General features: G+C 45.2%; 1 protein-coding gene across 3 annotated transcripts in view; it reads left to right on the top strand.

The window, feature by feature from the left end:
* The first annotated feature begins 2,254 nt into the window (after nt 1–2,254).
* The window catches only part of Ppp1r36 (protein phosphatase 1, regulatory subunit 36), a 26,801-nt gene continuing 6,945 nt past the window's right edge, over nt 2,255–22,110 (top strand). The window contains exons 1-7 of one of the 3 annotated variants that reach the window (XM_013521899.1): nt 2,262–2,864; nt 3,366–3,430; nt 10,730–10,816; nt 11,617–11,714; nt 11,809–11,875; nt 14,040–14,138; nt 19,144–19,278. In XM_013521899.1, coding sequence (XP_013377353.1) covers nt 2,637–2,864; nt 3,366–3,430; nt 10,730–10,816; nt 11,617–11,714; nt 11,809–11,875; nt 14,040–14,138; nt 19,144–19,278 — 779 coding nt within the window. In that variant the 5' untranslated portion in view covers nt 2,262–2,636. Of the gene's footprint in view, nt 2,865–3,365; nt 3,431–10,729; nt 10,817–11,616; nt 11,715–11,808; nt 11,876–14,039; nt 14,139–19,143; nt 19,279–22,110 lie in introns of all 3 variants that reach the window. The other 2 variants (XM_013521900.1, XM_013521901.1) reach the window with 2 other exon arrangements.

The raw sequence follows: 22,110 nt of genomic DNA, 5'->3' as shown, positions 1-22,110 counted from the left end.
CTACAATTATAAGAGGTGCTCAAAGTGGTGGCCATGTGCTTCCAGCCATTAGGACGGTAAACTGCTAAAATGTGTATACATTTTTTTGGCAGATTCTATATACGTTTAAGACAAAAGAATATTCAGTTGCTTTGGTAAGATGTAAATAAGTGTGAGTAAATTGATTTGAATTAGCTATAGAATTAGAAATTAGATAACAGAATTTTATTCCTTGAAGAGGAATTATGACTTTCAGAAACGAGTCCAATTTTGGGTTTTTTTGTCTTTTTGAGACAGGGTCTCACTGTGCAATTCAGACCATCCTTGAGCTCACTTTGTAGCCCAGGCTGATCTCAAACCCAGGATGATCCTCCTGCCTCAGCCTCCCTCCCAAGTGCTGGGATTATAGGCATGAGCCACCAGTAATCTTTCTCCTCTGGAGCTTTACTGGTAAGCTGAGTCCAGTTTATTTTTGATGTGGCTCTTAGCATGAAAACATTTTAGAATACATTCATTTTTGAAATGTAATAGGGTGATGTAATGTTGAAATGGATTTCCCTCAGAAGAATCAAAATCACAGGCCCTTTCCTTCACACATTTTAGTGTAGATTAGGATGTAAATTGAAGGTAGGAAGATAAACAAAAACGATGGTGTTCAAATTAGGAATTGCCACTTTCCTTCATGGAAAATGAAAAAATATTTAAGTAAAATTATAACACTATGAAAATGTATCTTTATATTTTCATACTGTAAACATGCATTATAGTCAATGTCTAGCAACTTAGATAATTGTATGATCTCTGGGGCTGGGGATATAGCTCAGCAGCACAGCACCTGCCTGGCAAGCATGAGGTCATGAGTTCGATTCCTGGCCCCCCCCCAAAAAAAATTATATGACCTTGAGTTTCTCTTTGTGACATAAAGTGTCTTTCCCTTATAGGACACTTAGAATTATTAGATACTTAGAAGATACTTTACAACATCATGAAGTTTATTCTTTTTTGGGGAGTACCAGGAATGGAACTTAGGATCTTTTGCTTGCCAGGCAGGTGTTTGTGTCACTGAGCTATATCCCCAGCCCAGTTTATTCTTTAAGGGAGAAAAATATTTCCAGTTTGAGTTGTAAATTCCAATTTATTTTCTTAACCTAATTGGTGAAAAATCTAGCTGGAGAAGTAGTGACTCATATTTTAGAATAATGATCTAGAGATATAAAAATGATCTTTTTTTTCCAAGTCTTTTGTTAGGGTAAGGTGATAGAGATGCATTAAGATGGTCCTTTCAGAGTTATTGAAGTTTAAATACTGTATTCTTCCAGCACACATGAAAGGACTTGCATAACTTTAGGTGGATATTATTTTGTGTTCTCAATAACTTAATGTTTTTATTTTAGTTTTGTACATGAGACGGCCTAAGGTTAGATTCCGATAGATACACAACATGATTGCACTTCTCCACAATCTGGGTGTAAGCTGAGGAGGTTACTGACCACACTTCTTGCAAATGACTGAGACACGCCTGGGTCCCATCCACATTCCTTGGTCCTTCTTTCTCCTCTGGAGCTTTACTGGACTTAGCGCTCCCTGCTCTTCCCACCCCAAGTTCTATCTCCAGCTTGGTGAAAAAGCCCTCGGCATCTGGGACATTTCTCACTCTTCAGGTGGAGCAGCTGTGGTAAGCAAGCTTGTCCACAGCCTGCAGGCTGCGCTGCGGCGTGTGCGCGGCTTCCCATGCCTGTGAGCCAAGGTGAGTGGCACGTGAACGTGGCTGGTTCGTTTCACACCACGCGATCAGCGGTTGTGTGGGACCCAGGAGAGACACAGGGCGGTGGTAGGGAAAGTAGTGAAGGTCTATTGCCGTAGTTTTAAAGCTTATGGGAGTATGCAGTCTCTACGGAGCGCTCATACCCATGGAAAGGGCGTGCACAAGCCCCGTCCTGATGCTTCATCTAGTATTACTGAGACATAAAATGTCTTTCCCTTATAGGACACTTAGAATTATTAGATACTTAGAAGATACTTTACAACATCATGAAGTTTATTTATTTATTTTTTGGGGGGGTACCGGGAATGGTGAATTTCTTTTTTCTTTTTTTCTTTTTTTTTTTTGGTGGGTGCTGGGGAACGAATGGGTGCCGGGAGTGGAATGGTACCGGAGGGAGAAAAGCCTCAACCGGAACCTGTATTTGTAAAAGAAATTACAAATAGACGATTTGAAGTGTGTGAAAATATTCACTTACTATCCACTGACACCAAGCTTTTTGTTGTTGTTTTGGCAACACTGATTTTAAGTACCTGCTAAGGCTGGTGCTTTACACACATTCCTCCTTTTAAGTTCCCCTAACTCCCAATTTGGGTATTTTCAGGGTCAGTGTTGTCCGAGGTCCTAGTGAAGCAGCAGAAAGGTTTGAAAACCTTATTTTCTTGTCTATGGTTTTCTTCCACTAGACTACACGGCCTCCTCCCTGCAACCCCAGTGTCACCCTCGGCTCTACCAGGACTTCACCTTACTAAATAGTAGCGCTCTCCAGGGGATGCCTCGAAGCCTGGGTCCCGCAGCTTTACTCCGGGGAGGGCCGCGGTGGGGTGGGAGCGCCCCGCCCACCTAAGCCCCGCCCCGGTAGCCTGGGCAACGCGTTGGGGACGCTGGGGAGGCCATGTACCAGGTGCCAGAGTTGTACTCCCGGAGAAGGCGGTTGGAGCTGCACACCCCCTCCCTGGATGTAAGTGCAGCCCGGTCCGCGCTCGCGGGCCGGGAAGCCGGGATGCTGTCCCCTCAGCTCTCGGGCCGCCAGCGATGCTCCCCCGCACCCCCACTTCCTCTGCTGGGCCGCAGGACGTATTCGCCTACAAAAACAAAACCGGACCAGTGGACTCCGCAGGCGGTCAGCATTCAATTCTGGCTCCTTTGAAAGCCCACCTTCCCGCCTCTGGGAAAACCAAACCAAACGAAACAGCCCAGCTGTGGGGGACCCGGGGAGCGCAGGCCGGGATTGCGCCCCACCGCCAGGGAAGGGGGACCTTGTGCTCCGGCGCTGCCTCGGAAGGACAGGCGCGGTGGCGGAGCCGGCTGCTCCTCTTACGAGCTCTAACGCAGCTCACGGGGAGGCTGCGCTGACCGTCAGCTTATTTTATTCGAATGACTTGAGCTGCGTGCAGATACCTCCGCTCCCCGCTTTTCCCCCTCTCGCGTGTCCTATTGAAGCCACACCCTAAGAACAGTCAAAGAAGAATAAAACCCTGGCTTCAGGTTAAAAGAAAGAAGTAAAGATTCTACATCTTAACTGAATAAAGAGTGGAGCAACTAATAGAAACTATTAGAGGCTTATTGCGCGGTGTGAGTTGTAAACTGAATTTTAACCACCTTTGCTGCATCTCATTTCCAGCAATGGGGATTACGACTAGGAGCGTGGTACTGGAAAGACGACACCAAAACTCTTGAATTCAAAAGGTAAATTTCAATAAGGCTTTTTTTGGACTTTTTATAAAAAGTTCTATGTGTTTGAGTTTTAAAAAATAATTCAAGCAGCACAGAAGCGTATAAAGAATAAAATATCTGGTGAAATCCCACCATCTGGAGATCAGCGTTTTGCTGAAGAGTCTTTCAGACATCACTTTCTGTTAACCCCTACGCGCTGCTTTGTGCTCCTACCAGAGTGCTCCTCCTGCGAGAAATGGTGAATTCAGCCGAGCTTGGTGGCACAAGCCTGTAATCTCAGCACTCGGGAGGCTGAGGCAGGAGGATCCTTGCGAGTTCGAGGCCAGCCTGGGCTACAAAGTGAGCTCAAGGCCAGCCTGAACTGCCCAGCCAGATCCTGTCTCAAAAAGACGAGAGAGAGAGAGAGAGAGAGAGAGAGAGAGAGAGAGAGAGAGAGAGAGAGAGAGAATTCAGGTAAACGCTGACTCTAAAAATGTACAGCTAAAATAATATACTAGCCACTCTATTGTGCACTTAACCACGTGCAAGATTTTTATAACTTTCACACAACAGCTAAGAAAAGTGAGCTTTAGTACCCTCATTTTCACGGTAAAGAAACCAGGCTCAGGGAGACTGGGCAGTCCTATAGTCGCTAAGGAGCAGGACTGACAGCTGGAACCAGGATTAGTCTGCTGTCAAAACATCTCCACTGTCCAGTGACTGCTTCCGCCAGACCATAAGCCCCTCCCTGGCAAGAAATGTGTAGTTTTTGTGTGCCTGGAGCCGTCTGCACAACTTCACAAAGTAGGTGCTTAACCGTAAGCACATCCCGCTAACCAGCTGGGAAAGAATACCAGAGGCGGGAGAGCACTTAGACCAGCGGTGGGGGAGTATGGGTATCTGTAGAGTCGGAATTAACTCCATGCTGGGGAGAGCCAAGGTGTCCAGGATGACCCTCAGGTGTCTGACGGGGTGACTGTGTGGCTGGGATTGCTGTTCCACACCTGCCGAACGGAAGCAGCGGGGTGGCACCCTGTCTGAGTTTACGTAGGTATTTTTGATTAAACTGTCATTTCCCAAGCGGTAATTTCAGGCTTGTATTGTCATCTCATGTACGTCCCAGAAGGTTCTGTCCAGGGGCTTCTGAATCGTCACCCTCAGCAAGAGAGAGACAGGCAGTGAGGTGGCTGTAGGACTAGCAGGCCGGACATAGGGCTCTAAATAGCTTAAGCACAGGAGAATGTGGGTGTAAATTTTAAGTGCCGAGCCAGGCGTGGTGGTGCACACCTGTAATGCCAGCACTCGGGAGGCTGAGGCAGGAGGATTATTGAGAGTTTGAGACCAGCCTGGACTACAAAGTGAGCTCAAGGCCAGCTTGAACTGCGTATCGAGACCCTGTTTCAAAAAACAACAAAAAAAAATTTTAAGTGCTAACTTCTTCCCCCTTAATCGTCAATATATTTAAAGGTCATCTCAGTTCTCTTATAAAAATAAAAACTGGATCATACTTTTTACTTACTTTCTGAACTTCTGTGTAAATTAAGTTAGTGTGCAGGAGCTTTCAAACTAATTTACACTGCCAATGTAGTTATAACCCATCCCAAGTGATATATTTCATATAGGAGGGGCTGGGGATTTAGCTCAGCAGCACAGCGCCTTCCTGGCAAGCGCAAGGTCATGAGTTTGATTCCCGGTACCGGAAAAAAAAAGAATAAGGTATTTCATATAGGAACCTACTAATACATTTACAGATAATGAGCTTCATATTGTTTTTCATATTCATATGAAGCTGAAGTTTCTTTTTTGTTGTTTTTGTTGTTGTCGTTGTTTGTCTTTTTTTGAGACAGGGTCTCACTATGCAATCCAGACTGGGCTAAAACTCACTGTGTAGCCCAGGATGGTCTTAAACTAACGGCGATCCTCCTGCCTCAGCCTCCTAAGTGCTGTGATTACGGATGTGTGCCACCATGCTCAGCTAAACTGAAGGGTTGTTTTGGCTTGCTACCAAATTGTTTTTAAAATAGGGCTGGATTTGACTTGCACAAATTTTGGAGAATATATGGAATGGGTTTTTTTGGGGTTTTTTGTTTTTTTTTTTTTTTTTGGTCTTTTTTTGAGACAGGGTCTCCCTATGCAGTTCAGGATGGCCTTGCGCTCACTTTGTAGCCCAGGCTGGTCTCGAACTGGCAACAATCCTCCTGCCACAGACTCCCAAGTGCTGGGATTACAGGTGTGCACCACCACACATGGCTGGAATGGTATGATTTAAAATGTAGGTTGCTGGGGCTGGGGATAGAGCTCAGCGGCATAAGCACCTGCCTGGCAAGTGCAAGGTCATGAGTTCAATCCCCGGTACCACAAATAAGTAAATAAATAAATAAAATGTAGGCTGTTGCCTGGCAAGCCCAAGGTCCTGAGTTCGATTCCCAGTACCAAAACTAACTAACTAAATGAATAAAATGTAGGTTGTAATTCATTGTATATTTCAAAGAGCTATTAAGATGGTTTATGTGAATGTTTCCGACACAAAAGAAATAACTGTCTAAGGTGATGGATATGTCATTTACCTGGCCTGATCATTATACGTTGTATATGTATACTGAACTATCACATTGTGCTCCATATGTAAGCAAAATTACTATGTGTCAGTTAGACATATAAAATAAAATATAGGTTGTATAACATAGTGGTGATCCAAAAAGTCCAGACACAGAAACGTAAATGCTAAACCGCTCTGTTTCTATAAAATTAATTAAAAAAAAGAGTTGCCCTGATGTAGGGGTCTACAGCAGGTACTGTTAGAGCAGCTGTCAACTTGCAGGGCACAGAGGAAAGTACAAGGGCACCTCCTGAGGTGTCAGAAATGGTTTATATGCTGCGGGCAGCCAGATGGAGGGGGAGCGTGTGAGAAGGTACAGATTAGCTTGGATTGTGGTTGGGAGCCAGTCAGAGGTGCAATTTGTTTTTGTTTTTGTTTTTTTCTGGTACCGGGAATCGAACTCATGACCTTGCACTGTGCCGCTGAGCTAAATCCCCAGCCCCCAGAGGTGCAGTTTAAAGGACAGTTTCCCATAGTTGCTGGTGGCGCATCTTAGCAGGCCTGTGTGCATTGTGAGCGCTGGCCACCAGTAGAGCTATTGGCAGGGCCCAGTGTGTCTGTCCCTCGAGCCAGCTAGGTAGGGAGTGACTTTAATCCAGTGAAAAGCACTCAGACAAATGCACAGGAGAGCCGAGCGTTGGGACACATGCACTCGGGAGGCTGAAGCAGGAGGATCACAAGTTCGAGGCCAACCCGGGCTACAAAATGAGCTCAAGGCCATCCTGAACTGCGCGGCGAGACCCTGTCTCAAAAAGACAAAAAAAAAAAGCAAAGGAGAGAAGTCATGGCTAGAGGTGACAGAATAAGGAAGTTGAATAACAAATGCCAGCTCTTGGCTATGGCTGGGTACTACCCATCCCCAATCTTAAACACTGGGTCATAGGAGCCTCGTGAAGCCTTAGTTCACCTGCCAAATGACAGCCCTGTGTAAATATCTGTTAAATGCCCCCTAGCCCAGAATTCTGTGGTTTTATTTCTTTATAATTCCAAATGCATTTATTTTGTTCACAGTCTCAGATCATTTAAAATTCCTTCTTTTAAGGCTTTCTTATCAGAAAACTTCATAGGCAAACTAGGGTAGTGAGACACTGAACATTGCGGATGGCCTGAGAGTGGGAGACACAATTTCACTTGACATTCACAGACACGGAGTGTGTCTTAGTTACTTTTCTCTCATTGCTGAGACAAAATACACAACGCCCCAAACCAACCAACCAAAATACACAACGCCCAAAATTAAGGAAGGAGAGGTTTATTTAGCTCACAGTTTGTGGAGGTTTCAGTCCACTATCAGCTGGCTCCAGGGCAGGGTGGTCTGACCCAGAGGCAACACTTCAGGGTGGCAGAAGACAGTAAAAGCAGCAAGAGCAACAGAGGGGAGGCGCAAGCCTCTTTTCCTCCCTTATGTAGTGTGCAGGCTACTTCAGGATGTTTACAAAGTGAGGACCTGGCCCCTGCTGAGTCCCTTAGTTAAGCTTCTAAATGTCCCAGTTCTCAAGCTGACACACTCTATCAACCATTACAGAGTTTCTGTCTCTTCTCCTTTTGTTGAGAAGAGAGACGCAAATGTAAGGGACATTAGCATAAGAGGCCCCAAACACTGTCTTAGCTTGTGGACAAACCAGAAAATAAATATTAGGGACTGGAGGTGGTAATGTGCACCTCACGAATCAGCACGGCGGTGGGAATACCGTCAAGGTTTGGGGTTTGAATATTTTGTTGAGGGTCTCTAAGAGGTTTGTCAATAGAAGGTACTAACCACTTAGAGTTTCTTCCTGTAAATCTATCGACTGCTTTTCAGTTATACGGGTAACAATGCATCCTTATAAATACCTGCATAGTACAGAAGCGTACAGATATGGAAGCCAGATCTCTTCGTCACCACCCTACTCGTCCGCCCCGTCTGATCCCCCGCCTTTCTTTGGAGGCATCCTCCCATTTCTGTTTTTCCTTCCTTTCCCATCCCTACTGTTCCAACACACCCAGCCCAGTCCTTAGAGACTAAGTGCACCAGAATGAACAAGAAGTTTAGAAATCGTCCACTGGCCAACTCCGTGCCAATGGTGTGAAAGACAGAAAAGGGAGATGGAAAAATACAGGTAACATGCTCCTGAGGTGTGGCACCATATTCTTGCTTGGAGGAGCTAACACAAATATTGCCAAGAGGGTGGCAAAGACTCTTGGAAGAACAGAGTAACAGGGGCTGGGGATTTAGCTCAGCGGCAAAGCGCCTGCCTGGCAAGCGCAAGGTTGTGAGTTTGGTTCCCGGTACCGGAGAAAAACCAAAAAAAAAAAAAAAAAAAAAAAAAAAAAAAAAAAAAAAAAAAAAAAAAAAAAAAGAACAGAGTAACAAACTGACTGTATTACTCTCATGGGAAGGTTCTCTGAATTTTTTTCTTTTTTTTTTGGCCAGGGTCTCACTGTGTAGCCCAGGCTGGCCTTGAACTCGCAGCGATCTTCCTGCCTCAGCCCTCTAAGTGCTGGGATTACAGGCGTGCACCACCATGCCTGGCTGTATAATAATTTTTGTGGGATTTGACAAGGAGGTAATAAAGGTCTAAGTCACTGATACCCATTTTTAGAGGCTGAGTGAAGTTGGGGGGAAGGTGCTTCCATTACTACATCTATACTTAGGCTTAACAGAGGGACACATAACTTTGGACAGAGGTTACGTTTCTGGCTGGGTTATCCATGTAGCATTGTTTCAGGCAGAAAAATACATCATAACCCGCAGTGGGCTGCCAAACCAGTGTATTTGGCAGACACAACGGTTACCCTAGAAAGTGCACTCCAAGGCAGGAATCACATCCTGCTGCTCGCTCGCTCTCTCTCTCTTTTTTTTTTTTAGACAGGTTCTCGCTATGCAGTTCAGGCTGGGCTTGAGCTCACTTTGTAGCCCACGCTGGTCTCAAACTTGAGATCCTCCTGCCTCAGCCTCCCGAGTGCTGAGATTACAAGCGTGCGCGACCACGCTGGCTAGCCTGCTGCTCTCTGAGAGGCCTTTCTGCTTTCCCGTTAGCATCTACTGATATTCCCAAGTCTGTGCATTGGCTCTAATCGGATTCTGTTCAATGTCATAGCAATTCCTGACACATAGGAAGACCTCCAGTACATGCTTCTTGCTTTTTGTGGTCCCTTGTTATTTGGGGGAGGAGGTGGTTTGAGACATGGTCTCACTATGAGTGCAGGCTGGTCTTGAACTCGCTTATGTAGCCCAGGCTAGCCTTGAGCGCTTGGTAATCCTGCCTCAGCCTCCTGAGTGCTGGGATTCCAGGGATGTGCCACCATACCTGACTTTGTGCAGTTTGTTAAGAAGCCCTGATAGGCCAGGCGTGGTGGCACACACCTGTAATCTCAGCACTCGGGAGGCTGAGGCAGGAGGATCTTGGTAAGTTGGAGACCAGCCTGGGCTACAAAGTGAGCTCAAGGCCGGCCTGAGCTGCATAGTGAGACCCTGTCCCAAAAAGACAAAAAAGAAGAAGAAGAAGAAGTCCTGAGCAAAGGGTGCAAAACCTTCCTGGAGAGGGGCAGGGCCTTTAGACAGGTCCACAGCACAGCGGCTGAGCTCAGGGCTCTGTGGCTGGAGAACTGGGGCGCCCATCGCAGCCAAGTTACACATTTCCAACTTTCAGGTTGCTCGGATGTAAAACTCGGTGATACTGGTAATGTATTCCTCACAGCGTTGCTAAGAGGATGAAGTGAGGTTTGGTATAAAGGCACTGGCCCGTGACTACTACACGATAGATTGAAAAAAAAACACCCTTCCGAACTGATGAGCTTCCTGTGAAGTTACAAGACTTTTAGATAGAAATGTTTGTATGTGGTCACGTGGTTTCTCTTATAAGAAATATAAATAAAGAGGGGCTGGGGATTTAGCTCAGCGGCAAAGCGCCTGCCTGGCAAGTGCAAGGTCGTGAGTTCGGTTCCCGGTACTGGAGAAAAACCAAAAAAAAAAAAAGAAATATAAATAAAGAGCAAAATAAAAGATAGAAAGAAGGGACACAGATTTTGTCCCAAGGGGAAGGAGGTGGAGAGAGAGGCAGGAAGGGGAGGAAAGGGGATGAAGAAACAACTAAGATGCGTTATGCGCTTGTGACCAACTGCACTCACGGAGTGGGATTGTTATGTAACACGAACACGGACTAATAGCAAACACCGAAGAAAAAGGAAGGAAACATTTGTGTATGGTGGTGGCCTGGAGGCTGCTGAGGTGAAGAGGTTTCGTGTTAAAGTCTGAGGGGTAGCAGGCTCTGGATAGCAGTTCCATACGTAAATACATGCTGCGCCCTTATCCCAGCGCTTGGGAGGCTGAGGCAGGAGGATTGCTATGAGTTTGAGGTCAGCCTGAACTACGCAGTGAGACCCTGTCTCAACAAAACAAAACAAAACAAAACAAAACAATTGGTGCTAGTCCTAAGGGGGAAAGGAAAGAAAGAAAAAGTTAAAAAAGAAGGAAAACATGGAAACAAAGCTTTATAAATGGGGGGGGGAAGAGGGATTGAAGGGAAGGGAAGGGAGTGGGAAAAGAAACAAGTTACATCATGCACAGGTACAAATTCTCTATGATGAATATGATCATTATACATATCTAAAATGTACCAATAAAATCTCATTTCAAAACAAAACAAAACAAATAATGATGGTCGTCCTAAGAGTGCATGAGCTACGGTCATGGTATGATTCATCTTCCCTGGGAAGAGGTCACGTTGCCAATTATCTCATTTCTATTGCAGTTTTGCACCCGCAGTAGAACTCAAGGAAAAAGGAAAGAAAGGCAAAGCAGTGCACTTTGCGGAAGTGGATGGCCCAGCTTCAGAAAGGTGGCTTAACCCCGCCTCCCCCGGGGCTGCCGAGGCCACCTCTCAGCGGCATCATTTAAGTCTTTACAGACTCTACGAAGACACCGGTCCATTATCCGCAGCTGAAATACCCATCAAGGAAAAATACCTATCCAGGGCAAAGCGACGCTGCTGCAGAACTGGGACGGGGGTGACATAGTCCCTAAGTGTATCCCTGTGAAAACTCAGCTGCTACCAACTTTTCAATGTTTCACAGTTTTTTTACAAACATCTGAAAATGGTAGCTTTACCGGAACAGATGATAGAAACAATCTCCTTTGGATAGGATTTGTGTTTTTTTCGTGTGGGGGTCTGAAGGCCAAACCCAGGGCACTGTGTATGCTAGGCAAGCACCCCACTACTGAGCTATTCCCCAGCCTTCGGGTCACATATTCTATCAGGGAATGTGCATGCCTTCTGCTCCTACCCTGAAAAACACAATGTTTAATAAAGAGCATTTTTGCCAGGTGTGGTGGTGCATACCTGTAATCCCAGCACTCGGGAGGCTGAGGCAGGAAGATTGTTGCAAGTTCGAGACCAGCCTGGGCTACAAAGTGAGCTCAAGGCCAGCCTGAACTGCATAGTGAGACCCTGTCTCAAAAAGGCCAAAAAATAAAAAATAAAAAAAGAGCATTTTTGAAGGGTATTACATTAGATGAAACTCATGCATGATACTCGGGCTCCTTGTTACTTTATAGTAGATGCTTCGCGCATGGCAGGATAGATTAGACACAACTAAAGCCGTTAAAAACACTCTCAGAGACTGCTATATTCAATAACAGGTTGACCGGTAAAAGGCTTTCTTCAAGAGATGAGAAGGCAGCAAGGGCCCTAGAGAAGCAAGGTCAGCAGGGCCACATTACACTGGATGATGTTAAGTGTAAGTTCACTGCTTCCTCCTTCCCTGTGCTACCTTGTGTGAGCGTCTAAGGCAGCTCTGTGCCCGTCCTTCAGTTGTCCTTCTTCTCTTTCAGTTGTTGCTTTGTTTTTGCTGCAAGATACTGAGATGCAGCGGATCTGTTCTTTCACAACATTTATGAGGTACGGGATGTGGTGGGGCACGGGGGATCTTTCCCCTTCTAGTTAGGGGTGATTTCACGTGGTAAGTGATGACAGGTAATGATTTTTAGAGAGAGACCATCAGCTGGCTCTGTGCAAGCCGTCCCCTCAGGAAGAAGCATCAGAGACAGAGACCAGAGAGCCTGCAAGAGGAGGGCGGAAGCCATGCGAGCCCCGAGTCCTGGTTACCCCTAGGGCAGGGAGCACAGAAAGGCAGGTGCAGGAGTCCCTTATGGGCTGAACTATTCTTGTATGACAGTCAAGGGGAAAAAAAACGGTCAAGGGAGAGACCTGTTTATCGTAGAACAGTTTTCTGTTGTAGAACAGCCCCCAAAGTGCCAAAATTCCCCAAAAATGACTCTGGTCATTCTTGACTTCTCAAAGCATCTTGGCTACAAAATAGGAAAGTGACAAATAGTGTTTCCTTTATATGTGTGGCCGTGCGTCACAAGGCACCGTCTTTGTCTTGGGTATTTTTTTGGTGCTGGGAGGGAAGAGGGCCTGGCACGTGCTAGGCAAATAATCTTAACACTGAGCTACACCCCTGCCCCCTGGCACGCACACTGCGAGTGCCCGGTGAGCGTGCCTTCACACAGAGTCTGGGCACTGGACACTGTCTGTGACCACAGGGCACGCAGGGCAGCGTGGGCCAGAGGGGGAGCCGGGAAAACAGCAGCTTCTTGTAAGCGAATAGATAAGTAAATAAGTACTTTGAAAGCAAAAGTTATAAAGACAAAATAAAAAATTAAAAGGACTGGGGGTACAGCTCAGTGTGAAGGCCCTGGGTTCAATCCCTAGTTCCACAAAAGAAAAAAAAATCCAAAGAAGGCACTAAAAAGTCTTGTAAGAATATTTAGAAAGGAAAAAAAAAAGAAAAAAAGGAATATTTAGAAAGAAAACAATGGGTTCTAGCTGGGTGTGGTGGCACACGCCTGTAATCCCAGCACTCAGGAGGCTGAGGCAGGAGGATTGTTGCAAGTTCGAGACCAGCCTGGGCTACAGAATGAGTTCAATGCCAGCCTGAACTGCAAGCGAGACCCTGTCTCAAAAAAGATGAAAAAAAGAAAGAAAGAAAGAAAGAGAAGAAAACAGTGGCTTCTAATAAAAAACAAATGTGACGGCACTGCAAATTACTGTACTCTTTGGAGAGCAAAACATAAAATTTAATATGCATATGCACTATACTCCAGCAATTTCACTTTTGTTTTTAAAAATCTATTTATTTATAGGCTTTCTGTTTGTTAAGCACATACTCTACCCCTGAGCTATACCCCTAGCTCCTGTGTAGAATATTTTTTAAAGACCTATGTATTCATTAGTAAAAGACTAGTTAAAAGCTTACAAGATACAGAACTCTCTATTCAGCTGTTTAAAAGAATGAGGGAAATCTATACACAGTATCACAGAGGTACATGCCACTCACACGGATGACAAAGGTAGGTTGCAAAGAATCATGTGGATAGCATTATTCCATTTAGTTCCAGGAACAGGCCCTTTAAGGCATATATGCATGCTGATGTATATATTTGTAGGGGAGAATGTTACATGTGATTGTGTTTTAGAAGGTTGAGGAAGAATTCGTTCCAAACTCTTCATAGTGGCTGCTGTAGGGAGTAAGATGGTGACAAAGGGTGGGAAAAGAGACGTTTTTATTTCATATATCTCTGTGCATTTTTTAAACAGTGGAAACATATTACTCATATAATACCATTTTAAAGTGAAAATGAATTAATAAGCATAACTAAGAATTTAGTGTCTGACTTCTAAAAATAATTTTTAAACATCACTTTTTTTTTTTTTTTTTTTGGTCTTTTTGAGACAGGGTCTTGCTATGCAGTTCAGGCTGGCCTTGAGCTCACTTTGTAGCCCAGGCTGGTCTCAAACTTGCAGTGATCCTCCTGCCTCAGCCTCCTGAGTGCTGGGATTACAGGCATATGCCACCATGCCCGGCAACATCACATTTGTTAAATCTTCTATAGTATGGTGGAAAAATTCAAATGGCAAATTAGTTATGTGACAGGGATGATAACATATGTTTCTACTTACGTACCCTTCTGTGGTGTGTCTATGCATGTTTTTTTGACAAAGCTGCTACTTAAAATGGGTTCATATTGACTTCTTTCTTTTCCCCCAAATCTCTCTGCAGAAATAAGAGCCTTGACATTTTCCTCATGGCATTATTGTACTATTTGTCTCACTACTTGGAAAAAAACTCACTGGAAAAGAAACCCAAAAGCTATATGGTGTAAGTAAGATTCTATGATGTGCTTTAGAGTTTTATCAACACCAGTATTAAAACTAACTTTTACCTATTATGAAGGAATTTTTTTTAAATCTTTGGAGTCTATGAAGACATTGGGCATAGGAGAGGTTTGCCAGTTTTTAAGTTCTCTGAAAAACACACGTATATTTCTGTAAGAAAATGTCTCAACTGATATAGACCAGCACCGCCTCATAATGAGACATAATGAAAGACACATGTATAATTTGCATGTTTCCAGCAACCATGTCTTAAAAATGTGAAAAGACGCAGATGAAATTAATTTTAGGTTACTTAACCCAGTGACTCACAGCTATTATCTGTGCAGCATGTAGTCAGTACTAGGAAGCTGTTAATGAGCTACCTCACTTTCTAAAAAATAAGTCTTTGAAATCTGCTGTTTACACTCACAACAGGTCTCGCTTCAGACGAGCCACGCCAGGCATTCCTCAACCACGCGTAGCTGGTGGCTACCATACAGAACAGAGCAGTGAGAGTTTTTTATATGCTGTTTGTGCTTACGAAGCTTTTGCTCAAGGGTTTCTATGCCTCTAATTTAATTAATTAATTAATTAATATATATATATATATATTTTTGTTGTTGTTGTTGTTTTGAGATAGGGTTTCACCACGCAGTTCAAGCTGTCCTTGGGCTCACTTCGTAGCCCAGGCTGGCCTCGAACTTGCAGCAATCGTCCTGCTTCTGCCTCTAATTTAAAAAGCTACAAAATTTAAAAAAATGATAGATCTAGCCAAAATGACGTTCCATACAATGGGGGGGGGGGCTACTGAGGTTTCTTGGGTTGTTTCTGAAGGATGTAACTGCTTTAGACAGAGGTGGCTCAGAGTCCACCCGAGGCAAGAACCCGGGAACTGAGAATCCAGAGCAGAACCACGCCTCTCGGGCTCGGTGACCTTTCAGAAACCATGGAACTTTCCAAGTGCCCAGGCCGCCCTCCCCAGTGTGTGCGGAACCAACCCAGTGACTTGGCTGTTAGGAATGCTGGGCAGAACCCTTAACTAACCGCTGCAGAATGTCTTCAAAGTGCAGAGCTCTCTTATATAAACAGCCTGCAAAACTTTTCATGGATAGATAAATATTTCTGAAAAGCAGTTTTATGAAGAATCAAATACATAATTCCGACCCCGCCTCTTCTGTAAAGCCATCTTTACGCGCAGAATGAGTGTTCTTCTTGGGCAGGGTTCCACAGCAGGGCTATCAGAGCGTGAAGGGTTTCTATGGTAGCAAGCAACCAGGCTGAAGCCAGCTGTGGGCTGGGAAGCCTGAGAAATCTCACTCTTCCCAAATAGAAACTTACTACCCTTGGGTGCCCTTTGGCTTGTTACATTTTATCTGATCTTTTCTAATTCTGAGGGTTACTACTAATGTAGCAAGGAGATTTATTTTATATTTAATTTATAAGTAACAAAGAAAGGATTCTTATTTTAAAAATTTGCTAGGACACAGCAGTATAAAATTATTTCTTAGATGGACTCAATTAAAGAATGACAAAAACCAAACCGAACCAAGCCTTAAAATTATTGATTCTGTGATTTGAGTCTAAAATATAATCATAAACCAGGTGTGGTGGTGCACGCCTGTAATCCCAGCACTCGGGAGGCTGAGGCAGGAGAATCGTTGCGAGTTTGAGGCCAGCCTGAGCTCCAAAGTGAGCTCAAGGCCAGCCTGAACTGCATAGCGAGACCCTGTCTCAAAAAGACAAAAAAAATAAAAATAAAAAATAATCATAACCTTTCATTTTTAGATTTCCAGTAGTTGGTCATTTTACTTGTTATCAGAACTACACACTGATTGCATTGAGGTATCTAAGGAAAAAAACGATTTCAGTTAAACTAGTACGGGATAAGATAGGGATAACGGCAGCATCTAACTCATGGTCATGCAGAGTCAAACGAGACAGTACATGTTGTCTTCCCCAGAGTTTGTGCAGGGAAGGAAACCCTGCAACCTGTGGAGGACCCCAGGAGGGGAGAGAGAGGGGTGTAAAAGATACACCTGGATGACTTTAGATGAGTGAAAGTCTGTATTTCAGAACAAGAGACCGTCTCACTTTTGAGGATGAAGAAATTCAGGCTCAGAGAGGGTAAATGGTTGGTCAGCAGTTACCTACCTAACATGATAGGATTAGATTAGAACCCGGCGTCCACAGTTGGTATACAAACCACTGTGCCAGAAGCCCAGCACCCACTGCCAATCAACTAGGTTCACTTTTTCAAAGTTTATCCCTTCAGAATTAGGATGAATAACCTCTGAACAAGGGCACTATTATGTCATAGGCACTTCTCAAGTTATTGCAGTCTTCATATTTATAACTTTTCATGGTGGCCATTGTAGACCGATTGACCTACCTCCTCCTAGGCAGGATACTATAGGGGCTGCGGGTACAGATTTTGATGTCTGATCGCTTTCATAGGGACTCACTCATAGGTTACGAGCGTAAATGTTAGGTCTTTAGACGGTTCTTGACTATGAGACTCTTCTGGTCTCCATTTGTTTCCATATCTTGGCAGTTTCCAATTTTTCTGCTGGATAAACATTAATTACATGGAATACCTTCATGCAGAGAATAACCATCCCTCCAATTTTGAATGATTTTTTGAAATTTCTAGGAGAGACTGTTGGGTCAAAATTTGTGAACATTTCTACTCTTTTTTTTTTTTTGTCTTTTTGAGACAAGGTCTCCCTACGCAGTTCAGGCTGTCCTTGAGCTCACTTTGTAGCCCAGGCTGGCCTCGAACTCGCAAGGATCCTCCTGCCTCAGCCTCCCAAGAGCTGGGATTATAGGCGTGCGCCACCATGCCCGGTGCGGTTTCTACTCTTAAATTCTTCTCAAATATTTTTCCCCAGGATTATACTACTTTTTTTGTATGTCAACGGTATAATGGATATATCAGTTTTAACAGGATGTCATCAGGGTGATCATTTGCATTTTGAAAGCATATGCTTGTTGGGCCCTGTGAACTCTGAGAGCGTGGTTGGTGTAAGGAGTGTGTGCAAGGCAGCGTTACGTGAAGAGGGACAACATGGAAACAGTGCGGGGAAGAGATTCCGGACGGGCTCTTGCTGTGGGTCGCCGCTTCCTGGAGCTCCCTGTCTGGGTTACCTTCTGTTGCCTTGTTTTCCCCATCACTTTTTCCTTTTTTGTTTTTTTTCTTGCTTCAACGCATTGATTCCTTTTTTTGTTTGTTTGTTTGTTTGTTTTCCGGTACCGGGGATCGAACTCACGACCTTGCGCTTGCCAGGCAGGGGCTGTGCCGCTGAGCTAAATCCCCAGCCCCAACACATCGATTCTTTCTGATGGTTTCCAAATGTGGCCCCAGAACCTCCTGCCTGAGAGTCACTGCAGAGCAGCTGTTTTCTGTTTCCTGGGCTCTCTGTAGGACACTAAAGAGGGGGTGGCACCGGGTATCTGTACCTGTGACAGGGCCCCCGGTGACTCTTCAGTAATTCAGACGTCAGCTGGAACTTGAGAACCACTAGCCAAAGTTTTGAGACATTCCTTGATTGTTGTTCGGCTTGTTTTCTGCAGCAAAAAAGAGTGTCAGCTACTGGCAGCTGTGGCCGAATAGGGGGATGTGGAGGGTAGGCAGCTGAAGCGGGCGGGGAGCCAGGCCCAGGGGGAGATAAGGCCCGGGGGTGCAGGTGGAAGGGTGTGTGGGGTTTATGGCACTTGGGTACTTAAGTGGAGCCCGCTTTATCTATCCCACAGACATTTCATTCCAGTGATTTGCAAGCCTTTGTAATAACAAGCACATGTAGTAATGTTCTGTGCTTTGAAATATTCATATTACACTTAAACTCACCTCTCCCCCTCATACACACCTTTGTGCAGTGAGTGTAGAGGTTCGCCTCTGGAGGGCCTGGCACATATCCCTGTTCAGAGTGTGAGTGATTTGGCTTCCAGCGACACTTTACTTCTCAGTAGCAGTGCACCGGAAGGTGGTGTCAGCAACATTGTTTCCTCCTATGCTATACTGCAAAAACTTTTAAAATTAGTCCTCAGATATGCTGTAATCTAAGGATAGATTTTTTATTTTTATTTTTTAATTTTTTTTACTTTTTTGTCTTTTTCAGACAGGGTCTGGCTGTGCAGTTCAGACTGGCCTTGAGCTCACTTTGTAGCCCAGGCTGATTTTGAATTTACAATGATCATCCTGCCTCAGCCTCCCAAGTGTTGGGATTACCGGCATGTGCCACCACACCCGGCTCTTAGATTGTCTTTTAGAAAGTTCATTGCAATCCAGTAAGTGCAGGGCTGTGTTTTCATAGGGATGCAAACGGCTCCTTAGCAAACGCAGCTGAACTTGGAACTAAATTCAGACACGGAGCCCAGGTTGGAGAAAGCTGGAACCTGGGAGCCGGGACGGCAGTCTGCGCAGATTTGTTAGGAAAACAGTGGGCGATGTAAACTGCTAGCTGGCTGAGAAACCGGTGTGGTAACTTTATTAGCTGAGCTACTCTGCAGGGGTTAGGACTAGTCTATATAAAACCTAGGCTAGGCCAGGTGTGGTGGCACACACCTGTAATCCCAGCACTCAGGAGGCTGAGGCAGGAGGATCGTTGCAAGTTCAAGACCAGCCTGGGCTACAAAGTGAGCTCAAGGCCAGCCTGAACTGCATAGGGAGACCTTATCTCAAAAAGACCAAAAAAAGAAAGAAAGAAAAATGAGGATAGATCGCATAAAGAGTAAAGAATTACAAACAAGAGAAAATTCACCGTAGACTGGAGGAGACCAGGCGCGTTCAGGGTAGTATGGCCCTAGACAGACTTGAGATGCTGATTCCCAGGATTAATCACTATCAGGGGACCTGGAGCATTTCCCTCTGCCACAGCTCTAAGGAAACAAATGATACAGTGAAAATCCAGTGACTCCCGAGTATTTATTTCAAAACTGTTTGATTCTGGCTTTTTACTCCTTCATGCAGCATTGGCTCAGACTAATCTATATTGTGTTTTATCCTCCCCCAGGGGTCTCGTGGAGAAGAAGGAGATGGAGCTGGTCTCCAGCAAGTTAGAGGAAGCCCAGAAATACCTGGCGAAGAAGTACTGTGTCCTCCTGCTGGGCTTGGACATGCCTGACAAGCATCACATGTGCTGCGGAAGGTGAGCGCTTCCCCGCCGTCTCCTTCGCTGGCGCCCTTGGGAAGGTGTTCCCTTGACGCTGGCCCCAGGCGAGGATCCATCCCAGGCACTCGTTAGGTCCTCTCAGAGAGGGACTATGGCAGGAGCTCCAGAATCCCCGCTGACACTGGCAAAGCCCTCCCCGCTGTGATTCAGCGTCATGATCTCTCAGTGGAGTCTGCTCTCACCTGCAATAGCCGGCCGAGGTCTAGTGTCCGGGAGGACCAGCGAGGGGACAGCGCTGCAGGGGTTGGGGCAGCGAGCACAGCTGTGAAGATGAGCTGCCCTGGGGCGGGTTATAAAGGGACTCTGCGGGAAGGTAAAGTTTACCTGAGGAGGACAGTGCCTGCACTACTGTAATTAGAATTTAAACAGGAGGTTCCTCGCAGGAGGGTTTGGGTCAGAGGATGGAAAAGGACCCTTAACCCCACACTTCCTGCTCTCTCCCTCCCCCTCTTCCTCCCGCCTCCTCTTCCTCCTCTTCTTCCTCTTCTTCTTCTTTCCCCTCCCTCTTCCCCTCCCCCCTCGTCTTCTTCTTCCTTTTCCTCTCCTCCTCCTCCTTCTTTCTCCCATACTGGGGATTTTTTTGTTTCTGTTTTTGTTTTTGTTTTTCTTCCAGTACCAGGAATCGAACTCACAACCTTGTGCTTGCCAGGCAGGCGCTGTGCCACTGAGCTAAGTCCCCAGCCCCTATACTGGGGATTGAACCCAGGGCTTTTGCTACATCCTCAGCCCTTCTTAAAAAGTATTATTTTGAGACAGACACACTAAATTGCCCCGATGGATTTGAACCTGTGATCCTGTTATCTCAGGCTTCCTCAGTGCTGGGATTATAGTTGTGTGCCACCACACCCAGTTCGCAAAGTTTAAGAAAAAAATAGGGGCCAGGTATATAGCTCAGCAGCACAAGCGCCTGCCTGGCAAGCCCAAGGTCCTGAGTTTGATTCCTGGTACCAAAAAAAAAAAAAAAAAAAAAAAATAGGAAAAGAACTCACTACATGATTTATCTCTTTGTACATCCCCTACATTTTCAAAGATAGTTTTGTCCATGAGTACACTTACATAGTTGTTCCTATATTATATAAAGGATAACCTGTGAATCTAAGATATTTTTTCTTTATCCAACTTTTTTTTTTTTTTTTTTTTGTCTTTTTGAGACAGGATCTTGCTATGCAGTTCAGGCTGGACTTGAGCTCACTTTGTAGCCCAGACTGGCCTCGAACTTGCAATAATCCTCCTGCCTCAGCCTCCCGAGTGCTGGGATTACAGGTGTGTGCCACCACATCTGCCTCTTTATCCAACTTTCCAAAAACATGTTAATAATTTTTTTGTCCATTGGAACATTTACTGTGTATTATATGTTGTATTTTTGGGATACTTTAACCCAGTTGGGGAAATTCCTAGAATTGCATTGATCAGCCTTTCTGTTTTACACACAGAACTACATAGTTTACGTTTTGCTCGGATTTCTCCACACGTTGCATGCCAGCACTGCAGGAGTCGTGGTGCGAAGTGCTGGAGCACAGAGAAAATACAGACATCAGGGAGACAGGTCTAGGGCAGGAGCCATCAGGGAAGGGAGCCAGAGACCGCTGACCCCCTCGGAGGTGTAGAGAGACTCGGACCCGGGACAGGAGAGGCAGGGCTGTTCCCACAACACACAGTAATAGATCTTGAGAGCCATTTACTAAGTGAAACAGAGAACAGAATGAAATTTTATTTTTTGTTTTGTTTTGTTTTGTTTTTCGTCTTTTTGAGACAGGGTCTCGCTATGCAGTTCAGGCTGGCCTTGAGCTCACTTTGTAGCCCAGGCTGGTCTCGAACTCCCAAGGATCCTCCTGTCTCAGCCTCCCAAATTCGGGGATTACAGGCATGCACCACCACACCCAGCTCAGAATAGAATTTTAAAAATCAGAGTACATTATATGAAGTAAAAGTAAGTATTGTTGCCAGAAACGTTTAGTCACTGTCTGTCTCCGTATTAATTTGCCCACACACAGGTCCTGACAAAGTACACAAAGGACAGGTGAGAGGAGATAGCTGCCCCTAGGCCCTGTGGCCAGTTGCAAAACTCAAAGTAATGAAGAAGAACATCCTTGATGCTCAGCTGCAGTACCTCTTTGTTTAGAAGATGTTGAAAATCAGGGATGGAGGGCTGGGTATATAGCTCAGCAGTACAAGCGCCTGCCTGGCAAGTGCAAGGTCTTGAGTTCGATTCCCGGTACAAAATAAAAAAAATTGGGGGACGGAGGCAGGGCATGGTAGCGTATACCTGTAATCCCAGCACTTGGGAGGCAGAGGCAGGAGGATCATTTCGAGTTTGAGACCAGCCTGGGCTACAGAGTGAGCTCAAGGCCAGCCTGAAATGCATAGTGAGACTCTGTCTCAAAAAGACAAAAAAAAAAGACAAATAAAATTGGGGATGGACAATTCAGCATCTAAGAGCTTTTCTGTGATCCAAATCCAGGAAGTGTTTGCAGGTCCCTCCCAAGCTATTGGTGGAGGCTCAGCTCAATATAGATTCCATGATTTGGAAGAAGGGGGATTTTCTCTGGATATAATTTTCAGGAAAGAATGTTGTAGTCAAATTATAGTCTATAGCTTTCCATTTTCCCAGATACTTAGGAAGCTGAGGCAAGAGGATGGCAAGATTGAAGCCAGCCTGCAAACTAAGCATATTTTAAAAAGCAGGGAGGGGGCCTGGGGCTGCACTTGGGCAGAAGGCCCTTGGTATTCATCCCCGGTACAGCAACCCCCCACGTCACTTAAGTTGAGAAAACTAGAATTCAAGGTTAAAAAGAAAAAACGCTGCTG

The sequence above is a fragment of the Chinchilla lanigera genome, unplaced genomic scaffold (genome assembly GCF_000276665.1).
Source record: "Chinchilla lanigera isolate Chin_1 unplaced genomic scaffold, ChiLan1.0 scaffold00065, whole genome shotgun sequence".
Taxonomy (NCBI): domain Eukaryota; kingdom Metazoa; phylum Chordata; class Mammalia; order Rodentia; family Chinchillidae; genus Chinchilla; species Chinchilla lanigera.
Note: the sequence above shows the minus strand (reverse complement) of the source record. Positions and strands in the feature narration are given on the sequence as shown.